General features: G+C 33.4%; 2 protein-coding genes across 2 annotated transcripts; both read left to right on the plus strand.

The window, feature by feature from the left end:
• Nucleotides 1–951: 951 nt before the first annotated feature.
• Nucleotides 952–2,283, plus strand: LOC132174169 (ankyrin repeat-containing protein BDA1-like). The gene is made up of 2 exons (XM_059585862.1): nucleotides 952–1,584; nucleotides 1,786–2,283. Exons 1-2 carry the CDS (start codon nucleotides 952–954, stop codon nucleotides 2,281–2,283), a joined length of 1,131 nt encoding a protein of 376 aa, XP_059441845.1.
• Nucleotides 2,284–17,728: 15,445 nt separating this feature from the next.
• LOC132174170 (ankyrin repeat-containing protein BDA1-like) lies at nucleotides 17,729–18,271 on the plus strand. Its single transcript, XM_059585863.1, has one exon. It carries the CDS (start codon nucleotides 17,729–17,731, stop codon nucleotides 18,269–18,271), a length of 543 nt encoding a protein of 180 aa, XP_059441846.1.
• Nucleotides 18,272–22,875: the final 4,604 nt, after the last annotated feature.

Here is a 22,875-nt window from a genome sequence, read left to right on the forward strand (position 1 = left end):
AAAAAAACACAAGTAGATGTAAATATGACACATAAATAAAAATATTAAGAAATGGACACTTAATAATGCTAAATAGCATTTCTCTTAAAATCATATATTTTAATGGTAATTAAAGTGAGTGAATATAATTAATCCAAAAGTCTAACTTTGGTCAAAGCAGCACGCGTGCCAACTATCAACCACCATGGTACAATTAGGAAGGAGGTTGGTTGACAGCATCAGCGACACTGCGGAACAAGGAAGGAGGACGAAGCAAGATTTTCTTGGTCTTTCTTTATTTAATTCCAGTCCTCGACGCTGGATTTTCTTGGTCTTTTTTTAATTTAATTCATATCCTCGACACTGGATTTTCTTGGTATATCTTTATTTAATTCAAGTCGACTATTCACTGGCAAAAAAAAAAAAAACCTCTAAAAATTCTTAGAATTTTAAAGAGATTGTAAATTTTTAAATTATAAAATTTAAACAAGTTCTAAATATTGAAACTTAAAAATTAACACATTAAAAAGTGGCTTTGATAAGACTACATTATTTGAGATGAGGAATGCTGGATTTACAAGAAGTTTTACAATGTTTTTTTACAAAGTGATGTGGCTGATTGTGGTGGAGATAAATTCAAATTTTAAAAAATCTATATATTATGTCACATCACTTTATAAAATTATTTTTTATAAAACTGTTTGTAAGCTAGCATTTTTCATTTGAGATACCTAACAAGTTGCTGGTTTACTCTTTATTTAAAGGGTCTATTAGTGTCATCAGATTCATCATCGTTCCCAGCCAATCCTATAAAAGGAGGACAAGCTAATGTTCTCATTTGCCCAGTAACTAATAACTCTCCTCATCTCCTTATAGTAGCTGTATTAGTAATCAGTTTCAAGATTTTGCTGCTTAAAGCATTTTTCTTATTTCTTTTCTAGTTGTCTGATTTTCACTCTCCTCTTAATTTTAATGGATCAGAGTTTGAAGGATGCTGCTCAGCAAGGAAACATTGATACCTTGTACGAATTGATACAAAAAGATGCAAATGTTTTGGACAGAATCGATGACATTCCATTTGTTGAGACTCATTTACACATAGCCGCATCTACGGGACGCACCAGGTTTGCTATGGAAATCATGAAGTTAAAACTTTCATTTGCTAGGAAGCTTAATCAAAATGGCTTCACCCCCATGCACCTTGCTTTGCAAAAGCTCCATGAGCTTGAAAAAAGCCCTGATTTGCAAAGAAACCTAACACAAGTAGTGGACCGGCTACTTGATATTGATAGCGAACTTGTTCGTGTTCAAGGAAGAGAGGGTGTGACTCCTTTTCATTACGTAGCTCAAATTGGAAACCTCGATCTTTTAACCAAATTTTCTAAAGGCTGCCCAAAGTCTCTTGAAGATGTGACAATTCGAAGAGAGAATGTCCTGCATGTAGTCCTGAAATATGACAAGATCGAAGCTTTTCGGCTCCTGCTTGGATGGCTTCAGCGAGCTTGCTTTAAAGATGCCGCATCGTGGGAGAGGAAACTACTATATTGGAAGGATGAAGAACACAACACTCTGTTGCACGTTGCAGTATCAAAAAATCAACCCGAGGCAAGTCCTTTCCACTCAATTTTTCTAGAGTTGGTATAGTGGAGGTCTATCATGTTGTCCAAAGGATTCAATCTCCAAAAAATTGTCTTCAGAATTTTTACTTAAGCTTTCGGTGTGATATATATTTGCTTTTATTTTTGTCGGAATTCTAAAATTTTGTTTAGCAATATTTGGGTTTTTACTTGTCTCTGCATCTTGCAGGTAGTGTCATTGTTACTGGATAGAGGATTTGTTGATTTAAAGGCCAAGAATTTAGAGGGTGATACGGTCTTTAACATCTTGGAACGCCAAACACAGGCCAACGTGGACAACCGACTGATCGGTGATATGCTCATGCGACGGGAACATCCTCCCAGACGTTTAACTAGACTTGGATATTACTTAATATCTCCTCTCAAAGTTATGCTACGACAACATCATGTCAGACTTGGATTTGAAAATTTCTACCAAATTAACGATAAGTGTTATATAGGAATACGTCGTCGGCAAACAGTTATAACAGAGGAGAGGCGGAATACCCTGTTGGTTGTTGCTGCACTGCTAATAACGGTCACCTACCAAGCAGCATTCAGCCCTGATAAGCAACCCAATGAGTTCAACTGCACAGCCCCAATCAACGGTACCGGTGCCAATCACTACTTCAATCAACGCTACCGGTGCCAGTCACTACTTCAACTGCACTGCCCGCTTCAATGCTAGCACTAGTACTAAAGTTAATTCATCCCTAATCCAATATGAAGATGTATTCCTTTTGTCGAACACTCTAGCCTTTTTCCTAACAAACTTTATACTTTTCTACCTCCTTCCTCCTGATGATTTACTTGGACACCAGCTCTTCCTCCTCCTTGTACTCCTCTCTATTTGCTATTCCACTTCAACTCCGGTACTAAATGCTCATTCATTTATACGTTTTTCGGGTGAAGCGTTGCTTATTCCACTTTATTTTCTTCCTTGGATAACTATTTTAGTTATGGATAGGTGAGTCAAACATTTTTCTTCCGATATATAGGCTCAAAGTGTTTGTCTCAGCATTAACATATAGGATAGGTCGGTGGCATGATGCATGCTAATTCCCCAATACATTTATAAGTGCTACCGCGAATCTTACCGTCCTTTTCCTCTTATTAATTAATTATATATTAATTCTTGCTTGCTTTCTTTCTACACAATCTTACCCCCCCTTCTCCACAAACCAAACCTTCCCCACGGCTTCTCTTCTCTCTACATTAATCTTCTCCTACGTACCCACTAAAAGGAGAACTCGCAATTCGATTGCCTATAAAAGGAGACACCCTGGTGCATGCTACTATTCTGCGTGAGAAGCGAAGAAGAATAAGTCGATCGTATGAGCTGTTCCAGTGAGAATGCTACTTTATTTCTTTGCAATTTGGTGTGATGATTGTTTTTTTCCTTTGCAAGAGTTTGGTTTATGTACTGTTTTTTGGAGTGAGATTAATTAGTGTGGTGTGCTCTTTTTTTTCTCTTTCTTTTTTTTTTTTTTTTGAGTGAGATTGGTGTGTTGTATTAGAAAGCTTTAATGAATGTTTCTTGGGTTATTATTATCTTTTCCTTTCTTTTTTTTTTTTAAAAAAAAAAAAAAAATTATTATTAGAATTAGTAATAATTTTGGAAGTCGCTTAGAAAATTGTTAAAATAAAATTGTTAAAATAATATATATATATTTTCCATCTCATTCAATAAATTAATTAACCATAAGATTTATACACTCATGTGGATTCCACACAAATTCAATTGTTCATTCATGCACTATAAAGATGGTTGAAATGAGAATGAATTCTATCATTTTTTGTGATACAAATGCCCATTAACCAAGGAAATTTCTTGAGAATATTTCGAAAGCTAAGAGGATTCATATCCAACTTAACAAATATTTGGCTAAATTTTAGCTAAATAATTATCTTTTCTATTTTAACTATCAGCTTTTAATAGCTAAAATGTTGGGTAAGATGTAGCTACATCTTACCCAACATTTTAGCTATTAAATTTTATTTTTTAATTTAAAATATTATTTATTTATATACTCTTCTTATTCCCAAAAAGAGAGATAACAAGATTAAATTTATTATTATTATTATTGTTATATATGAATTGTTGGGTTAGAGTGCTCATCAAATTTGCTGAGCTACTGACCAGCCACTAGTCGGATGTGGGTTTTTTTTTTTTTAGCTAAATGGGTGAACAATAAAATTATTTTGTTAAGCAAGATGGAGTGCTCTTAAGATATAATTTGTAATTCATGCCCTATAATATAATTTTTATTTTATTATCCGAATTGGATTATGCGTTCATAGCATCTCTAACATATTCTCTAAAACTTCTATATTGTGTACATTTAGTTAATATGAAGCAAAAATTATATCCATCTATTCCCTTTTTTTTTTTTTTTACATCATTTATCTCTCTTTTTTAGCTACAATCATTTCTCACCCTTGTCTCTAGATGGTTTTAAAAAACGATAATTTTTTTTTTTTTAATAAACTAGAGAATAAAATAAAAAAATATATATTAGAGTTTTTATTTATTTATTTATTTACATGATATTAGAGTTTGTATTAAATAATAGAAGGTAAAATAGAGAATAATGCTTTTTTAATGAGGTAAAATGCCTAACATTGTTGGAAATGTTCTTAAAACCAATTGGAAAATAAATAATGAGATTAATTATGTGAAATAGAAGGTACTAGGCTTCCCCATCCCTCGCCTCCTTTTTTTTTTTTTTTTTTTAATTTCTAATTTTCGTTTCATTTTTATACATTTCTAACACAATTCTTATGAAATTTTTGTGCCCATGAATTTATCCGTTTGAATTATGTTGAAGTCAAGAAAAGTGCCTATATATATATATATATATATATAAGCGCCAAATGTTGCACATTCAAGCCCCTTAATTTGCAGTAATTCCTTAGCGTTGTTATTTGTTTGATTTTGTTTTGTTTTTATTGTTTTCAGGTTATAAATAAAAATGCAATTAATTCCATTGATTTTGGGCTTAAAAGCACACTTTGAGAAGACCTAAAAGATATGATTAAGCTTAACCAATCATGGTTAAGTTTAATCAAATAAAGGAAAGGATTAATTCGGAATTTCTCAAATTGGAGTCAAAATCGGATTGGATTCAAATTTGAATTCTGCATATGTCTCGGTATTTTAGTTATAACTTTCAGCTCAAATATTCGATTGAGGTGATTCAAGCCGCACTGGAAAGCTAACTCAAATTGCTACAAATCATTGTGAAATAGCATTTTCCTAATTCGGAGCGCCGCAATGCCAAAATCGCCCCTCAATATAGAAACGCAATTCTGGGCGAATCCTATTCCGATTTGGACTTAGGTTTTCTTTATTCTAATTGGACTTGGACTTAAATCTCCGAAATTTTTAGGATTACTAAGGCTTCTAGGACTCTCCTAAGCCCTATAAATATGCCTCTAAACATTGTAAACAAACACACCGCTTTCTAGAGTAAAAATTCAGTAAATTGTCTTTGGAGCTTAGAAGATCATAAGCGGCTAAACCCCTTCGTGGGGTGTTGATGTAACCCTATCCAAGCATAATAGTTTGATTGTATTTAATTTCTAGATTTTCAATTTATGCATGTTGATTGTATAACTATGAGGATTGCTACAATTGATTTCTATTATTCATATTAAATACAATTGTTCTTAAATTCCAAAATCAATATTTGTGAAATTCTTCTCTTGTCTTAGAAAGTATTTTACTTTTATGGATCTCAAATCATTCTTGTTTTCTATGATTATGAGAATGATGGTTATGTAATGGGTTTAATTGACATATGATCAATAGGATTTGATAGATCATGCCTAGGGAAGACAGATTGTACTACACCCTAGTTTAGTGTAATTTAGGTAGACAATCCGTGTCAACCAAAGATGGGTTACACTTATTCATTAATTGTATGTATCATGTTAAAGAATTTAATAATTTATACCTAGGGAAGATGGGTCGTACCGCATCTTAGTGGTTAGGTGGACGATCCGTACCAACCGAAAATAGATTATGCTTATTCTTTAATAAGGTAATTTCTTGGTTATTTATAACATGTATAGAATGAATTTCTGTGATTAACTATGATTAACCATTGTTGTGCGGATAGAGGTGAAGTCAATACCCTATACTCTCTCTTATTTTAAATCTCTTTTATTTTCATGCATTTTAGTTTTAAAGAAAATCAAATCAAATATCTTTTTAATTAAGTTAATTTTAATCTTTCGAATTTGATAATAAAACTCCTGCAATCCTTGAGGTTCGACACTCTCAATATAGCCCTATCCTACAGGATTCGTACTATTGCGATTGGTAATTTTTATTATTGATATTTTTGAACACAAAAATACCACATCAAGTATTCTACCCAAATATTTTGGAAAAAAAAAAAAAAAAAATCGGAAATTATGATGCTATTACGAGGCCACCAACGGGGGAATTCCCCAATTAACTTCACTGTTTATTTTCTTATCATCGAAGCTGCGAAAGTATACAAATGTAGAAACCAATAATTTAGCCATTTCTGAGGCTGAGGAACGGAGAGCCCAAAAAACCCATCAAATGTTCTGAGAGATCATACCCCTTCCCCCAACCCTCCTTCCAACCAAAGCATGCCCATTTCCATGGCCTTGCTTTCTCCGCCAACCCACCCTCCATCCCTTTCTTCCTCTTATCTCCCAAAACCCATCTCACCGTCAAACCTCACCTCTCACTCAGACCGCCCAAGACGCCTTTCTTCCTCCTCTCCACCGCCAGGGCCTCAGCAGACAATGGAGCTGGAACTTCAGCCTCAGCTGCAACTGCACTTGAACCAGAAGCAGGCCAGAAGGTAGCTGAACCTCCGCAGCCGGTAGTTGAGAAGGATGAGAGCTCTGCTGGGGCCAATGGGTCTGCAGGGGCAGCGGAAGCAGTAGAAGTTAAAAGGTGCTACTACCATAGTGGAAATAGAATAATAATTCATAAACATTAAGATTAAAAACTAATTTTGTTTCATCGTCCCCAATTGGAAGGCCAAGAACTGATGTTGGTTTTGAGAAAGAAGTCAATAGCTTGTAATTCTATAAAATATGTTAACCTATTTCAAAACATGGTTCTAGTTGGTCGCATATACTTGGGCTAAGGATCAGTTGTTTTTAATTGTTTTTTTTTTTTTTGACTAAAATGGCCAAGTAATTCTAATGGGATTATCTGTGTAACCTAAGATTAGGTGGGTTTTGGAACTTTCTTTGCTGGAACAGCCTAGATTCGGTGAACGAATCTTCATTTATTTGATTTCAGATCAAATGTATGTCTTGCTTTAATTGGTCTCGGCCAATTTCCAAAATTGACTAGACCACGACACAAGTGGCATCTAGAAGGATCAGAAATTCACATTCTTGTTATACTTTGAGGTTTTCCTTTGTACCCGACCTTTGTGGTCATTGTCTAGACTTGATATATGTGATCAGAGTAATTGTAATCAATAATAATTGGCACTTGTGATTGTTTATCTCTTGCACACGTTGAGTTCTGTGCCTCAAGGTGACTACGTTCTGGGGAATTTTGAAGTGTATGTCTATACGCTTGGAAGTTGGAACATAGATCTGTCTGCTGACCATCATATCATGCTATGTAACCTCATTGTGATTGGAGAACTGAAATTATTTGGAACATCCACTACTTATGAGTGCAGAGGGAGTCCTCCATCATTTTCCGCACAAGCTAAGCTCTATGTTTTTTATTCCCATCTTCTAACAAGGAGATCATAATTTTGAGCTGAGATTAAACATTATGGCCGGCCGTCGTACTTGAAACCCAAACTCAAAATAGATGTGATCACTTTACAATCAAAGGTGCTTTACTTTATCGTGCTATTGATCTCTTGTAGCTGGTCCTATGTGCTCAACTATTCATGGTGCAACACCAGGACATCTAGTGCCCTGGCCTCCTTGTTTTCCGCAACGTAGTAAACCATAAACTCAGGTTTTACTTGATTCTTGGAAACAATGAAGGAAAGGAAAACTGTAAACATGCTTAATACTTTAGTTTGGAATTTGCAAAACAAGGAGAAAAAGAATCTATCAGGTTTAGGGTTACTCTTTTAAGATATCAAATGATGCCCCCACGAAATTAATCATGCCCCCAAGTGGCTCTCTTGTAAGAAATTTCATTTAAAATATGTCCCTTATGTCATATATATTATTGTAATTATAAAATATATATAATTACGGTGTTCAGTAATTTATTCCAATTAAAGCTTATTGTGTAAATCAAATATTCTGAATTAAATTACTGATTTAATTCTTGTGGAACAAGTATTTGATTGAAATCAAATATTCTGAATTAAATCACTGATTTAATTCTTGTGGAACAAGTATTTGATTTCATTAAAGATTATATTTTTGTGGAATCAATTAGCTGTATTGATTTGATTTTTATTCCTTGACGGGAGGAATAATTAAGGTAACAGCTCTAATTGAGGGTCCCCTGACCTACCTATAAATAAGGCATGTGTATTTCATCAATTGGGACTCACTGGTAGGCATAGGTCAGAAGAACCTCTCAATAAATTGTCTAGTTTTTAGTTTGGTTGCTGTGGAGTCGTTCTTCAAGCTGCTTGAGCAAAGCAATGGCCGGAGGTACATATATATATATTAAATTATTTCCGCTGCTAATTTTATTGTTAATTAGCATTTAATATATATTGAATTCTTACATGTGGTATCAAAGCCACCTCTAGGCCATATTTGCTCAGTTTAATTTTTGAGATATGTCTGCTGTAAAATTTTAATTTTGTTCATTGATTATTGAAACAAAATATATGGTGAGGAGCATAAAGCAAGAAACCCACGGATTTATATTGTTTTGTTTTGTTTCTGTCGAAAATGAATGAAAGCCATGACCACTTACTGATTTGTTTCTTTCGTGACCAAATTGCCCTCCTTCTTGTTTCTGTGAATCTTGGAACAAAACAACTTGGGAACCGAGAGACAAGCTAGCCAGAAAGGCTACCCACCGCCCACCGGAACCGGAGCTCGCCGGCTCCCCACTGCAGCGGCGTTGGCCGCATAAAGGACCGTTTTTTACCCACCTACAGCGGCGTTGGCCGCATAAAGTGAGCAGCAGCCCGCATCGGGCCGCCTGTGACTCAAAGCAACGGCCGCCCTGCACGGGCTGCCTGTGAGTTTGGACGGGGCCACTGATCCCCGCCGGTCAATGTCATCTGGGGCTGCTGTGCGGAGGTCCTGATTGACTGCCGCATGAAGTCGGCAGCCCATCACAGTTCGGATGCACGTGAGGTACGGCAGCGTTGTTTTTGGCGGTGGTGCTGGACGGAACGCAGCCCCCTTGCCGATCACCGTGGCCGTTTGGCCAATGAGCGGCGGCCCTGCATGGCCGACGCATGAGGAAGGCTAAAGGGGCGGCGGCGGCACATGGTGAAGGTGAGGCGCAAGGGCTAGGGTTCCCGGGTTGGGACTTAAGGATCCGGGTAGGGTTTCAAACCCATAAGGAACTGGGTCAGTATTTGGGCCACTGGGTATGGGTTTTATTTTAACCCAAGCCCGATACAGTTAAAAAAAAACACACACACACACACACATTTGGGCCTTGTGCTCTTGTGGGTTTAGAACTTGGGTTCTTAAGGTATAAAGGGCCTAAGGTCACTTTAAGACCATTAGGCTATTCAGTTTATTATGCTTTAATGTTGCATTTATATTTATGTTATGATTTTAATTGTGCAGTATTAAATTATTGTTTATTTAATGCATGAACTTAAGGATATATTTGTTCTTTTAATTGTTTAAATATAAATTGTTTGATGCCTGGACCTGAGAATAATTAACTAAGCCTCATGTGTTGGTGAATGTTTATGGTACTATCCAAAATTGCAATCGGAAAGCTCTGGCAAGGCAAGTCTTGGGACTTAAGTGTGCCGTTGTGCACCTCCTCACTTACCTGGGACACTGTCCGGTTGTACTTTGAAAAAATACTGTTTACCTACTGACATGTTGGTTTTGTCTCTTATTCTTGGGAACTTTAGTTTTGGCATCTATACAGTTATTGGATGTTAATGAAGTCGTGATTATCAGAATAATTTTGGGAGAGCCAAAGCATCCCGATTCTATAATGATAATTACATCAAGATCATATATGTGAACTTCATAAAGAAAATTAACATCCTGTTGTAATTAATTCATAAATTTAATTACTAATCCCCACAGGGACGTTATTATTTTTATGACTTAATTAGAATAAGATAATAAATTTAACTTTAAAAATAAAATTTTCTTAGGCCCACAGGTACGGAGAATTTTATTTATTAATGTTAAATTTATTAGTCCTATTAAAGAGTAAATTTCATGCGTGATGCAACCTTTGCCCACAGGTAGGTTGAAATTTACTATTAAATTAGCATTGGTTAATTTAAATAAATTCGATGTTAATGAAGTCGTAATTGTCATAATAATTTTTGGGAGAGCCACAGCATCCCGATTTTATAATGATAATTGCATCAAGATTATATATATGAACTTCATAAAGAAAATTAACATCGTGTTGTAATTAATTCATAAATTTAATTTGCCAATCCCCACAGGGACGTTTTTATTTTTATGAGTTAATTAGAATAAGATAGTAAATTTAACATTGAAAATAAAATTTCTCTTAGGCCCACAGGTACGGAAAATTTTATTTATTAATGCTAAATTTATTAGTCTTATTAATAAAGAGTAAATTTCATGCGTGATGCACCTTTGCCCATAGGTAGGTTGAAATTTACTATTAAATTAACATTAAATAAGGTTATTTCATAGCATTAAAGTATATAATTTTTCTTGGTTACTGGATGTATTCCTACTACTTTAATTATTAGTATTTTATGTTCCAATAATTCCTAGTGGTAATTTTTCTTGACTGAAAAGAAAAATGTGTTTTTCACTTTGGGGTGTTTGGAGACTGAATTGGCGTTTCGTGTGGACGAATCACCTTCTCTCACGGAATCAAGTACGCCACATGAGATTACTAAACATGAACGATTGTAGTGATTTAAATCGCTTAAGTTTCAACGTTCATGAAATCTCATATCAAATAAAGCATTAGGGTTTTATTCCTTAGTGTTTTAGGGCCAAAGAAAGGTCATTGAGGAACATTTAGTGAGTTCCAATAAGGCTTTGGCCTGCACCCTAATAGAAAAGCTTTAAAGTAAAACCTTTTACAGTTTCAAAATGTGCTTGAGCACATTATGGAAATGAAGGACATAACAGCTCATTATAAAGTCCCTAAATGTTGAGTTTTTGAGTCATTATGGTCAATTTTATTCTCTCATCTAAATATGATATTTTTTCAAATATCTTGTGGCACACATAAGGATAACTGATCAATTAAGGAACTTCTGATCATGTGTGTTCAAGAAGATGAGAGATTAAGACATGAGAATTTAGAAAGTTACTCATGTTAAGGGAAAGACCTTTATAGGCAATCATGTCCAATATTTGATAAATGAGAACAAGGTGCCAATAAAGTGTTATGGCAATTAAGATACTTCTCTTACACTAAGGAAAATTATGGGCATATAAAGAATGATTGCATAAAGTATCATAAATTACTTGAAATAAAAGTAATCTCATACACCTAGTGTGTCATGAATCTCTTTTATTGACTCTCCTAAGGACTATGTGGATTGAATTTGGTTTAGCGGTCCACGTTGTCAACATAATGCAGGGTTTTCTAAATAATACTTGTTTATAATTGGAGGTTGTTGGGATCTATAGATTAATTTTAAAAATTCAGTTATGTCATTTTGACCTTAATAATGTTTTTATATATTCCACAATTCTTTTAGAAATTTAATTTCTATTTTAGTTTGTTAAAATCAAGTTTGAATATTGTTAAAATTTTTGGGTGGAATATTAAATTAATGGTCTATTTAAAATTGATCTAGATCCCAATTTTTGAAAAATTAATCCCTGCATATAAATGTTGACATAAAACAAAGTCTTATGAATGAGAAAATCTTCTATGTTATGGCATTGGAGATTGGAATATATCTCTATAAAGAATAAAAGGTCGATAAATGATAGAGTTTTTATCACTCTTGAAATTTACTACCTTTGGTATTTTTGTGGACTGCATTAAGGAAAAGCAGACCAACTATACCACTAAATATGCCAACAAAAGGGTTTTTTGAGATTCTTGAGATCATGTACAAGTGTAGACCTTTTCCATACTTCTTGCCTAAATGGTTAGAGATATCCTATCTCTTTCAGTAATAACCATATAAGGTTTATGTATCTCTATCTTCTAAATCATAAGGTTGGAGCATTAAATGCTTTCAGTACCTATAAGGTAGAAGTAGAGAAACAAAACAAAAGTCAAGATCGTAAGATCTAATAGAGGCAGATAGTATTATGGTAGGTACACGAAAAGGGAACATGAAAGGTAATGTTCTATTCTCCTAATGGAGTGAAGCCTTGAAAACCGATGTGTATACATTTAACTGGGTTCCATTCAGGGTTGTCCATAAGACACATAAATTAAGGAATGAATGGAACCAAGTTCAAATTGTTTACACATATGGGGTTGTCTTGCTATAGTGAGGATTTATAATCCACACCTAAGGTAATTAGATTCAAAGACAACTAGCGGAATTTTATAGGTTATACAGTAAACTCCAAGGGGTTTAGGCTTTACTGTTCTTCATTTAGTCCTAGAATTGTTGAGTCTACATTTCTAGAGGACGCTGAACTTAGTGGGAGTGCTTATCCTCAAGGAATTGAATTAGAGGAAGCACAAGAGTTGATTGAAGCGCCTTCACATGAAGGGTGTTTGATTGTGCTTAAGGAAAATCAAATTGATTATCTTGAATCACAATCAGTTTCAGAACAGTCAACTTATAAGGAACAAGTTCAGAATGAGCTTACTCAGACTTTGTCAAAAGTAAATGAAGTAGGATTAAGAAGATTCTCTAGAATAAGGTGACCAACAATCCCTAGTGATTATGTTGTATATTTCCAGGAGTCTGATTTTTATGTCGGACCTAAAGACGATCCAAAATTGTTTTCACATCCTTTTGGGTGGAGATAACTTCACATTGTGTTTCATTGCCATGAAGGAGGAGATGAAATCCTTGGCTAAAATTCAAGTCTACAACCTTGTTGATTTACCAAAGGGAGTTGTAGCCATAGGCTGCAAATAGGTTTACAAAACCTAAAAGGATGCTTCCGGGTAAAGTTAAACGATATAAAGCTAGACTTGTAGCCAATGATCTTACTCAAAAGGAAGGCATTGATTATCATGGTATGAGTAGCTCATTTTGGTTTAGAGCTATATCAAAAGGATGTGAAAAACAATTTTCCTGAATAAGGATCTTAAGGAGGAGGTGTACATAAGACAACTTAAAGGTTTTATTGATAACAATCAGAAAGTTTGCACATTAAGGATATCTATTAATGGACTAAGATAGGCCTCTCACTAATGGTATATAATATTTTACAAGGTTATTGCCTCACATGGTTTTATTGAGAACCTTGTTAATCATTGTATATACCTTAAGGTCAATGAGAGTAAAGTTACTTTTAGTCCTGTATATAGATAGTACTTCTTTGCTTGCAAGCAGTAATTTAGGTTTTTGCTACATAAAGTTCCTCTCACTAAAGTTTTGGGAGAGATTCAGAATGAAGAACTGTGAATCTTCAGTAGCACCTATTATTAAAGGGAATAATGTCCCAAAATGTATTGGAACAAAGGCAGATGAAAAATATTCCATATGTATGCACAGGTCTACATTAGACCTGACATTGAAATAACAATTGGACTATTGGGTCAATATAGTATTATGGAATATGCAATGAACCAAGAACTACAGTTTAACCTAAAGATACACTTACCATTTGGTGGTGTTTATTCAGGTTTGATTTTTGCTAAATGTGTAGATAGTAGAGAATCAACTTCAGTATATATGTACTGAAGATGCAGTAAGCAAACTACAGTTGCTACATCTACCATGAAAGCAAAAGTCATTACATGCTGTGAATTAATTACACAGGCATTATGGTTGAGATATTTTTGTTAAAGGTCTCAAGATTGTCGATTTTATAATTAGACCTATAAAGATCTTCTGAGTTAATTCTACTGTAGTTATCATTTCTAAGAATAAACTGAGTAGAAGCAGAAGTATGTATATCGACATAAAGTATCTCAAATAGAACATTAAGTGACATGAAGTGTCTATTGAGCATATAAGTATTGAATTAATGATTGCAGATCCTATGACTAAAAGTTTTCCGGTAAAGAAAGTATAAAGTTATGTGGAATATATGAGATTCATTAATTCATTTGTGCTTAGTTTCTCTTTAATTGGTCTATAGACATAAAGGTAATGTTATAAAGAATTTTGTGCGCATATATATTATTCTTATCCGTGGGGATAAAATTAAAGTTGGACCCGAATGACTTATAGGAAGTTCATTCATAAAGTACATTATCCATAAAGTACTCATTTAGGGAGGTATTACACATCGTGATACATGGAAGGGACGGCTTATCATATAAAAGTTTTACCGCCATGATTCGTGTGTAGTATTCCTTGAGTGAGTGGGAGGATTCCATGAATGGTTGGAATAAATAAAGTATTGGCCATATTATAGAACTGAACACCATAAGAAATTTATGTGTCATAAGGGCTAAGTAGGAGAATGTAAGAAATTCCATTTAAAGTATGTCCCTCATGTCATATATATTATTGTAATTATAAAATATATATAATTACGGTGTTCAGTAATTTATTCCAATTAAAGCTTATTGTGTAAATCAAATATTCTGAATTAAATTACTGATTTAATTCTTGTGGAATAAGTATTTGATTGAAATCAAATATTCTGAATTAAATCAGTGATTTAATTCTTGTGGAACAAGTATTTGATTTCATTAAAGATTATATTTTTGTGAAATCAATTAGCTGTATTGATTTGATTTTTATTCCTTGATGGGAGGAATAATTAAGGTAACAGCTCTAATTGAGAGTCCCATGACCTACCTATAAATAAGGCATGTGTATTCCATCAATTGGGACTCACTGGTAGGCATAGGTAAGAAGAACCTCTCAATAAATTGTTTAGTTTTTAGTTTGGTTGCTGTGGAGTCGTTCTTCAAGCTGCTTGAGCAAAGCAATTGCCGGAGGTACATATATATATATATATATATATATATATAAAATTATTTCCGCTGCTAATTTTATTGTTAATTAACATTTAATATATATTGAATTCTTACATCTCTCTCTTGCAATTCATGAAGACATGGTACAAAGTCAATGCTTTTGCTTAACAGTACAATATCTCGCATACCATTTTTGCTGAAATGACAATGATTATAACAAGCGCCAACCATCTACAGTGTTATATTGTCCTTCAGGGGATGTAGTTCTGATGACGAAAGCTGGTCTTGAAGGGTATCATGGCAATTATGATGGTTATACTGGTAAACAGCTTGACATTGTTCCCAAATTTGTAAGGAGTTGGTTACTAATGTTATTGATTTTCCATCTTTGCCATAGCTTTGGTTACTAATTAATGATTATAAGTAACATAGGATTGGGATTTAATGTAGAAGGTTGCTGTCACAAAACTGCAAATAAGTATACTCAGCTTGCATCTTGACATCATATATATATATATTGCAGTTGGAGCGAGGAAAATGGAGTAATTTATAAGAAGAATCATTTTTTTGGGGGAAGAAATTTCCATTGCATAAAACCCTGCCTCACAGAGCAATTTTCCCCCTTAAGATCAGACTCCCTGGTTTGCATTATGTTGTAGGATCCAAAAACAATATCAGAGAAAACATACAATGAAATGAGAGGGGTGCGGTTTCACTTTCGAATTGGTCTTTTTCCCCTTCCCTGTTTTCCCCTGTTTGCTTAGGCAAAAAAAAAAAAAAAACAACGAATTGGTCTGAAAGGGGCCACGGTTGTTCGAATGTGAATTATTGGGATGGACCTTGGCCTTGGGTGTTCTGGTGTGAGCCCACACGTGTCTCTTTGATTTTCTAGACACAAGAATTGAGGTTTTTGGTATCTGGCTGTTGGGAATTGAAGGCATGAAGATTAAATTTTACTTGAATTTTCTTTTTTCTTTTTTCTTTTTTCTTTTTTTTCTTTTTTCGATAAGTGTCGTGTTATACCTTTTTCAGAAGTTGTCCTCATTCAATGATCACATTATTATTCACATGGACACTAAATAGTGGCCATGTCAAACCTATGACCCATCCACGTATAGTCCAAAATAAAAGCTTCAAAAGTTGCTGTTCTTAAAAGAACGAGGATAATGTTAGACATTTAAGTGATTTTTTTCAAAATACTTTTCGAAAAATGTGGCAACCATTCTTTTTCTTTAAAAAATTTTAATTCTCTCATTTAAAAATATTTTAAAGAAAAATAGTGCTTATCATATCATTTGAAAAAAATTCTTAAAACATCCAACAGCACTCAAAGAACAATACTTTATCCGCCAAGTCATATATTGACACCGATAATTTTTTTTTATTTTTTTTTTTATTGTCTTCTGACTTGATTTCCTTATTAATTATTAAAGTTTGAAAATGAAAGAGACACGTGTGGGCTCACAATAGGACCCCCAATGCAAGGGCCCATTCCAATAATTCACATTCGGACAACTGTGGCTCCCACCACTCACTTCAATGCATGTTGTATTTGATACTGTTTCAGGTGAGTCCTAAAGGGCTGTGAAATGAAATGTGAGGAAAAAGTAGAAGAAAAAATATTAAGATGGCAAATGATGGGTTAATCGTCTCTTTTAACATTTTTGGCTGATTAAATTGAGTTTTTTGGTATAAAATAATAGTTTGATAGACTCAGATAGTATAATTGACAGTTTATAAAAAAAAAAAAAAAAAAAAAAACGTAACAGTGCGTTGTAGTTGATGGAAGAAAAAGTAACTATCCCTTAATAAAATGTTATGGGAGTTTTGTTGTAAATTTTTTGTTTAATAATAATAAAAATTAATCGATGGAATATAAATGTGAAATGAGATGTGATTTTTATTTTTCTATTAAATTGAGAAGAGTGTAATATTGCCAAACGGGCTAGGCCTGCTTTGAAAGCTAAAATGAAAAATTTCGATGTAGAAGACTCGAAGAGTGAAGTCTTTTCATTTAGATAAACTTGTGACCGATTAATATTAAAGCAAAACGTTACATCTTCTTTTTATCTTTAATGGGCTATGTTTCTCTAGATTTATTAGGTACTCAGAAAAGGCTTTACTGATTTTGTCCGGTTACGACATTAATAAATAATTACCCCTTAATTAAATGTTATGGAAGTTTTGTTGTAAATTTTTTGTTTAATAGTTATTAGGTACTTTTAAGACAGTATTCATATGAAAATTTGTGCATTTAGATAAACTTGGCAGACCAATTAATAAAGCATTGTCAAATCTTTTTTATTTCACATGTCCTATTTTCTTGGATATCCACAAAGTCACGTCACAATACTAAATAAAATATAAGCACTTTCATTTTGAGATACAATTTTTATATTTTATTTTAAAAGTTTAAATTAATTAATTTGAATTGAATGATTTTGTAGTTGATCTTTTTTGCCATTTATTATTTGATGCGACACTCACCATAAGAGAAATATTAGGTGTTCTTCTAGTATTTTTTTGGTATTTTTCTAACTGTGATGTGACTTTTAAAATCACTAATAGATTAAAAGTCAATAATAATAATCTCAAATTCAATGATAATTTTAAAAACCGCATTATAGTTGAGAGAACACTAAAAGAAAACCTAACATTTTCTTTTAACTTATCACATGATACTTTGGCGCTCCAATCCCCACTTTTCACATTTGATTTTATTTTCTCTTAAACATATGCCATGAGAAATCAAATGATTATATATTGTTTTGACTCGTTTATTGTATGGAAATACGTGAAAAATGAAATAAATAGTCATTTTTATTTTATTATTTTTAAGAATGGGTTTTTTTTACTATTTATTTTATTATTTTTAAAGATTAAAAATAAATAAATAAATAAAAAAACCTAGTTTCACAATCTTATAAAAAGTGGATGGGCCAGTCTTCTCCTTTGCCAAGTGATTAATAACTCTACCAAAAAAAAAATGGATGAGAGTTTGAGGGATGCTGCTCAACAAGGAAATATTGATGCTTTGTACTCTTTGATACGGAGAGATGCATATGTTTTGGATACAATCGATAGAATTCCATTTGTTGAGACTCCTTTACACATAGCAGCATCTGCGGGACACACCCAGTTTGCCATGGAGATCATGAGATTAAAGCCGACATTTGCTAGGAAGCTCAATCAAGATGGTTTCTCCCCTACGCACCTTGTTTTGCAAAATAATCAAACCCAAGTGGTGCTCCTGCTACTTGATGCGGATGAAGACCTTGTTTGTGTCCAAGGAAGGGAGGGTGTGACTCCTTTGCATTATGTAGCTGAAATAGGAAACGTCCATCTTTTGGCTGAATTTCTAAAAGCATGCCCCAAATCTATTGAATATGTAACGATTCATAGAGAGACTGTCCTGCATATTGCCCTCAAATACAACATGTTCGATGCTTTTCGGCTCTTGCTGGGATGGCTTCAGCGGGCTTGGTTTAGAAATGCCTCGTTGTGGGAGAAGAAGTTGCTCAACTGGTAGGATGACGAAGGCAACACTTTGTTGCACATTGCAGTATCCAAAAATCAACCCCAGGCAAGTTCTCTCCACTCATGTTTTCTACTAAAGAGAGCGAATATGATTGGTACAATGGAGGTATATACATCTTAACGTGCAAAGGGTTACTATAAGGATTTAATTACAGAAACATGAGAAAATTTGTCTTCCAATGATTTTACTTCAACTTCTGGTTGGGATATTTAGTGTATTTTTTTTTTTTTTAAACTCCTTGTTTGATATCATTTACTTTAAATTTGTTTATTTTTTTTTTTTCAAGTTTGCTTTAGCGTTTGGGGGCCGGGGTTGAATAGTATATATATATATATATATATATATATATATATAGGCTATTATGCATTGATGAGATCATGATTGTGCATATATCTTTATATATATCTTGCAGATTGTGCGACTATTATTGAATTTTAGGTCCTTCCATTGTAAAGTTGATATAAGTGCCAAGAATTCAAGGGGTTTTATGGCGTTTGACATGTTACAATTAGGGCACACACGGGACAAGCACACCCAACAGATCAAGGACATGCTATGTCGTGCCAGATGTTTTAGTATTTTGCATCTTCCGAGAATTGAGTCTCTTGCAGATTACTTGAAATCTCCTGTCAGATTTGACGAGAAGATATACATATTATTCCTCCGACAAAGAACAAAAATCACAAATGACACGCGCAATATCTTGTTGGTGGTTGCTGCGTTGCTTGTAACAGTCACCTTCCAAGCAACAGTGAGCCCTCCTGGAGGAGTTTGGCAAGATAACTATAACCCTTCTACTACCAATAACTACTCCAATAGTATTGCCCCGACAACAGATAATGGTGAATACACTAGTCCAACCCCACACTATGCGGGTGTGGCAATCATGGGTGACTATCTTTTCCTTATCTTCTCAGTTTTAAACTTTATAACATTTTGTATAACAGTCTTTACAATATTTGTCCTCGTTCCTGGGGGTCTTAGAAGTGGATTATTCAGCGTACCCCTTTATATCCTCTCTCTGTGTTTTAGCTTGTCATTATGGATCACAGCTCCAGTAAGCATTAATGGAGGTATTCCGACACTTTGTTGTTTTATGTTTTCTCCTCTGCTGATTGTGTGTTTGGAAGGCATTATGAGGCTGAGACGAAGAAAACTTGTCCAAGCCTTTCTTCCGAAAGCGAAAGTGCTTGACACGACTCTTACATAGATCAGTGGGATTTCGCTAATCCACTCAAGCGCTTTGTTATTTAAGTAATCATGGATGAACCCTTTTTCCTGTAACTTGCTTTCCCACAACATTTTGCCTAATTAATAATCTATCTCCTCCCATATATGGACTCTTGCTAGTCTCTATTGCTTCATACCCATGAATATGATTCTCCTCCTTTATTGCTATTTCCTTTCATTCTCGATCAATTATAAGTACTCCATCTTCATTTGATAAACGTCGGTGGTGAAATTCGTCCTGCTTTCATTGTTTATAATTTTCAATTTGTTCAAGGAGGAGGTGCAATGCGAGCTAAGCAGTTGGTTAGCCCGTTTGAATAAGAAAACGCTTGGTAGCTGGTTCAACTTCAAGCATAAGAGCATTTTCTCTGCCGGGCCTTGATTTAAAAAGAGTCTGACTTGGCCCGAGCTGCTAGGCCATAAATAATTAAAGGCCTGGCTAGGCCTGAAAACAGGCCCTCAATACGCCCTCAATGTGGGTTTCACTTGGACCAAAGCTAGGTTTTCGGCTTTCTATTATCTAACTTTTTAAATAATTACAAAAATATAATTTTTTTTTGAAGGAAATTACAAAAATATAATTAGAAATAACTTATAGATAATTGTAAGTAATTATATGAACTAAAAATAAAAAGTTTAAATAGTTTTATAAAATTAGAAATCAATAGAAAAAAATTTATAAATTTGCATATGTATTCAAAAGTAATTGTAAATAAATTTATACAACATTTAAACTAAAAAATTATAAATTATTATAAATTATTATAAATTGTTACTAAGTGACTAGAAGAGGTTGTGTCTTTTCATTTCATATTATTAACTATACAATATTGCTATACTGATGGAATATATAAATTTAATTACTTAAATATTACTCTAATACTCGGCCCAATACGTGAAATATTTAATTTAAATGGGAGGTGATTTGATGAAGTTAAGGTTTGATCTCAGGACCTTTCACTATAAAAAAATTCAGCATTAGTGACGTGTACACTGTTCACCATTTTTTGCCACATCACTATTTGGTGACATGGCAGTAGTTGACACATCACCAAATAAAAGAGTAACGTGTACGCATTGACACATTACTAATTCAACAATTAAAAAAAAAAAAAAATCAATTATGGTGTTATTTTTTTGACATGTCAAATTGACACGTTACTACTAGGTGACATGTTAAAATTGACACGTCACCTAGTGGTAACGTGTGAAAATGCCACGTTACCCTGCGACATGTTACCAAAGGGTAACGTGTGAAAACGCCACGTTACCCTTTGGTAACGTGTCAATCTGACATGTTACCAAAAGTGTAACATGTCAATTTGACACGTCACTATTAGATTACGTGTCAATTTGACACATTACCATTTAAATTTTGCTATCTATATTTCAACCAAAAAAATTGATTGTTAGAAAAATTTTAAAAAATATGACCGTTAAAATATGAAAAATGGTTGTTTAAAATATGACCATTATTACCCGCATCAAACGTACGTCAACATTTTCTTTGGTTATTTTGGAAATTTGTTGAAAATGTTTGAAAATGTACTCTTATTTTTTGCCTCAACAATGAAAAATGGTTTATTTAATTCCTCCCCTCTTCCTTTAATAGTTAGAGAACATATAAACAAATAATTTTAAAAAATAATATATATATATATAAAGTGAATTGTTAATTAAAATAATGAGGCTACTAATATGATCGTTAGGAAAATACAATTTTTATAAAAGTTATAAAAATTGTGATAAAAGCGTTCACAAGAACTCATAATAGGAACACTTAGTTGTGATAAAAGTTATTCTTTTGACAAATGCAACCAATATATGGTGGAATATAGAAATACTCTGCAACAATTTCAGAATTAGCTAGTGTGTGACTGCAACTCTGCCAAAACAAAACCAAAGGAGAAGTCACACTTGATTGCCTATAAAAGGAGACCATGGTGCTACTATTATGTGTGAGAAGCAAAGAAGAATATGAAGTCGTGTGAGCTGTTCCAGTGAGAATGATACTTTTTCTTTTGTCAAAGTCAAGTACATGGGGAAAGGGAAATTTGGTGTGTTGTATTAGTAAGCTTTAATGAATGTTTCTTGGGTTATTATTATCTTTTTTTTTCTTTTATCTTTTTCAACCTGCTAAGTTAAGCAGTTATTTTAACAACTAATGTTACAAAAACTAAAAAAAAAATAAAAATAAAAATAAAGTTACAAAAACTTCATCTTTATTCTTACTGGCATATAACATGTGCTATGCGCAGGTGTTTTTTAAGTATGATTTAATTTAATACTTTTTTATATAGAACAAAATGTTTGATTGGGCTAAAGACAAATATTAATGGGCTTTTTTTTTTCTCAGTTGGGCCTTATTAAATGGGAAGAAAAAAAGCCTTCTGACTCTTTTCAACATTGAAATCCACATAAAAAATAAATAAATCTTAAATTAATTGAAATACTTTCTCTTTTGTTTATTTCCTAGCCACTTCATAATCGAGATCAAGACCAAGAGCCGTTAAGCATTAAGTATCTTTTATACCAAACACATTAGTATATACATCAACTATTAATGTCGACATGAATGAATTTGTTTTTATATTTTTCTTAAAAGAGCATAACTACTCAAACTACTTCTAATTGGCATTTTATAATTTTCTCTTCTATCCATCAAGTCTCATGTCTCCATAAAATTTTTTACATTGAAACCTTAACCGTCTAATTTGATCAGCATTCAGTACTCCTCAAACGAAATTCACCGTTTGTTTCACACATACTCGATACAAAAAGTACAACATTGAAAAAGAAAAGACCAAATGACAATAGGGAAAACCCCATCTTTCGAAGCTTGTTCTGCAGCCTCCTCATGCACTTCTTCAATATATGCCTCAACAAAGGATATTTTTTCCAATATTCAATTATCCTTTATAAACCCTAAGTGATGAAGGAGAAATTTGAGAAAATTGATATTTTAATTATGCATGTGTTCAAAACTAGATTCCAGTTCAAAACTTTTGATTGATCTATTGCAATTTTTGAAAAATTTTGCTTCAATGTAAACAATTTTTTTTTTTTACATTTAATTGAAAATTTTCAATTAATTTTTTTTTTCAATTAAATTTTGATTTGCTGCTGGGTTTGGATTTTTGAAAATAAGATTCCGTGATATTATTTGAAAAAAAAGAAAAAATTATTTTTGCTTTTAATAATTTTGTAAACTTTAGTAACGTGTTAAACTTGACACTTTACTAAAACTTTAGTAACGTGTCAAATCTGACACGTAACCAAAGGGTGATGTGTCAAAAATTCACACGTTACTAAAGTCCCAATAGTGACATCCCGTTTTTTGACCCAACACACACGTTGCTAATGAC

The sequence above is a fragment of the Corylus avellana genome, chromosome ca3 (assembly GCF_901000735.1).
Source record: "Corylus avellana chromosome ca3, CavTom2PMs-1.0".
Lineage (NCBI taxonomy): Eukaryota > Viridiplantae > Streptophyta > Magnoliopsida > Fagales > Betulaceae > Corylus > Corylus avellana.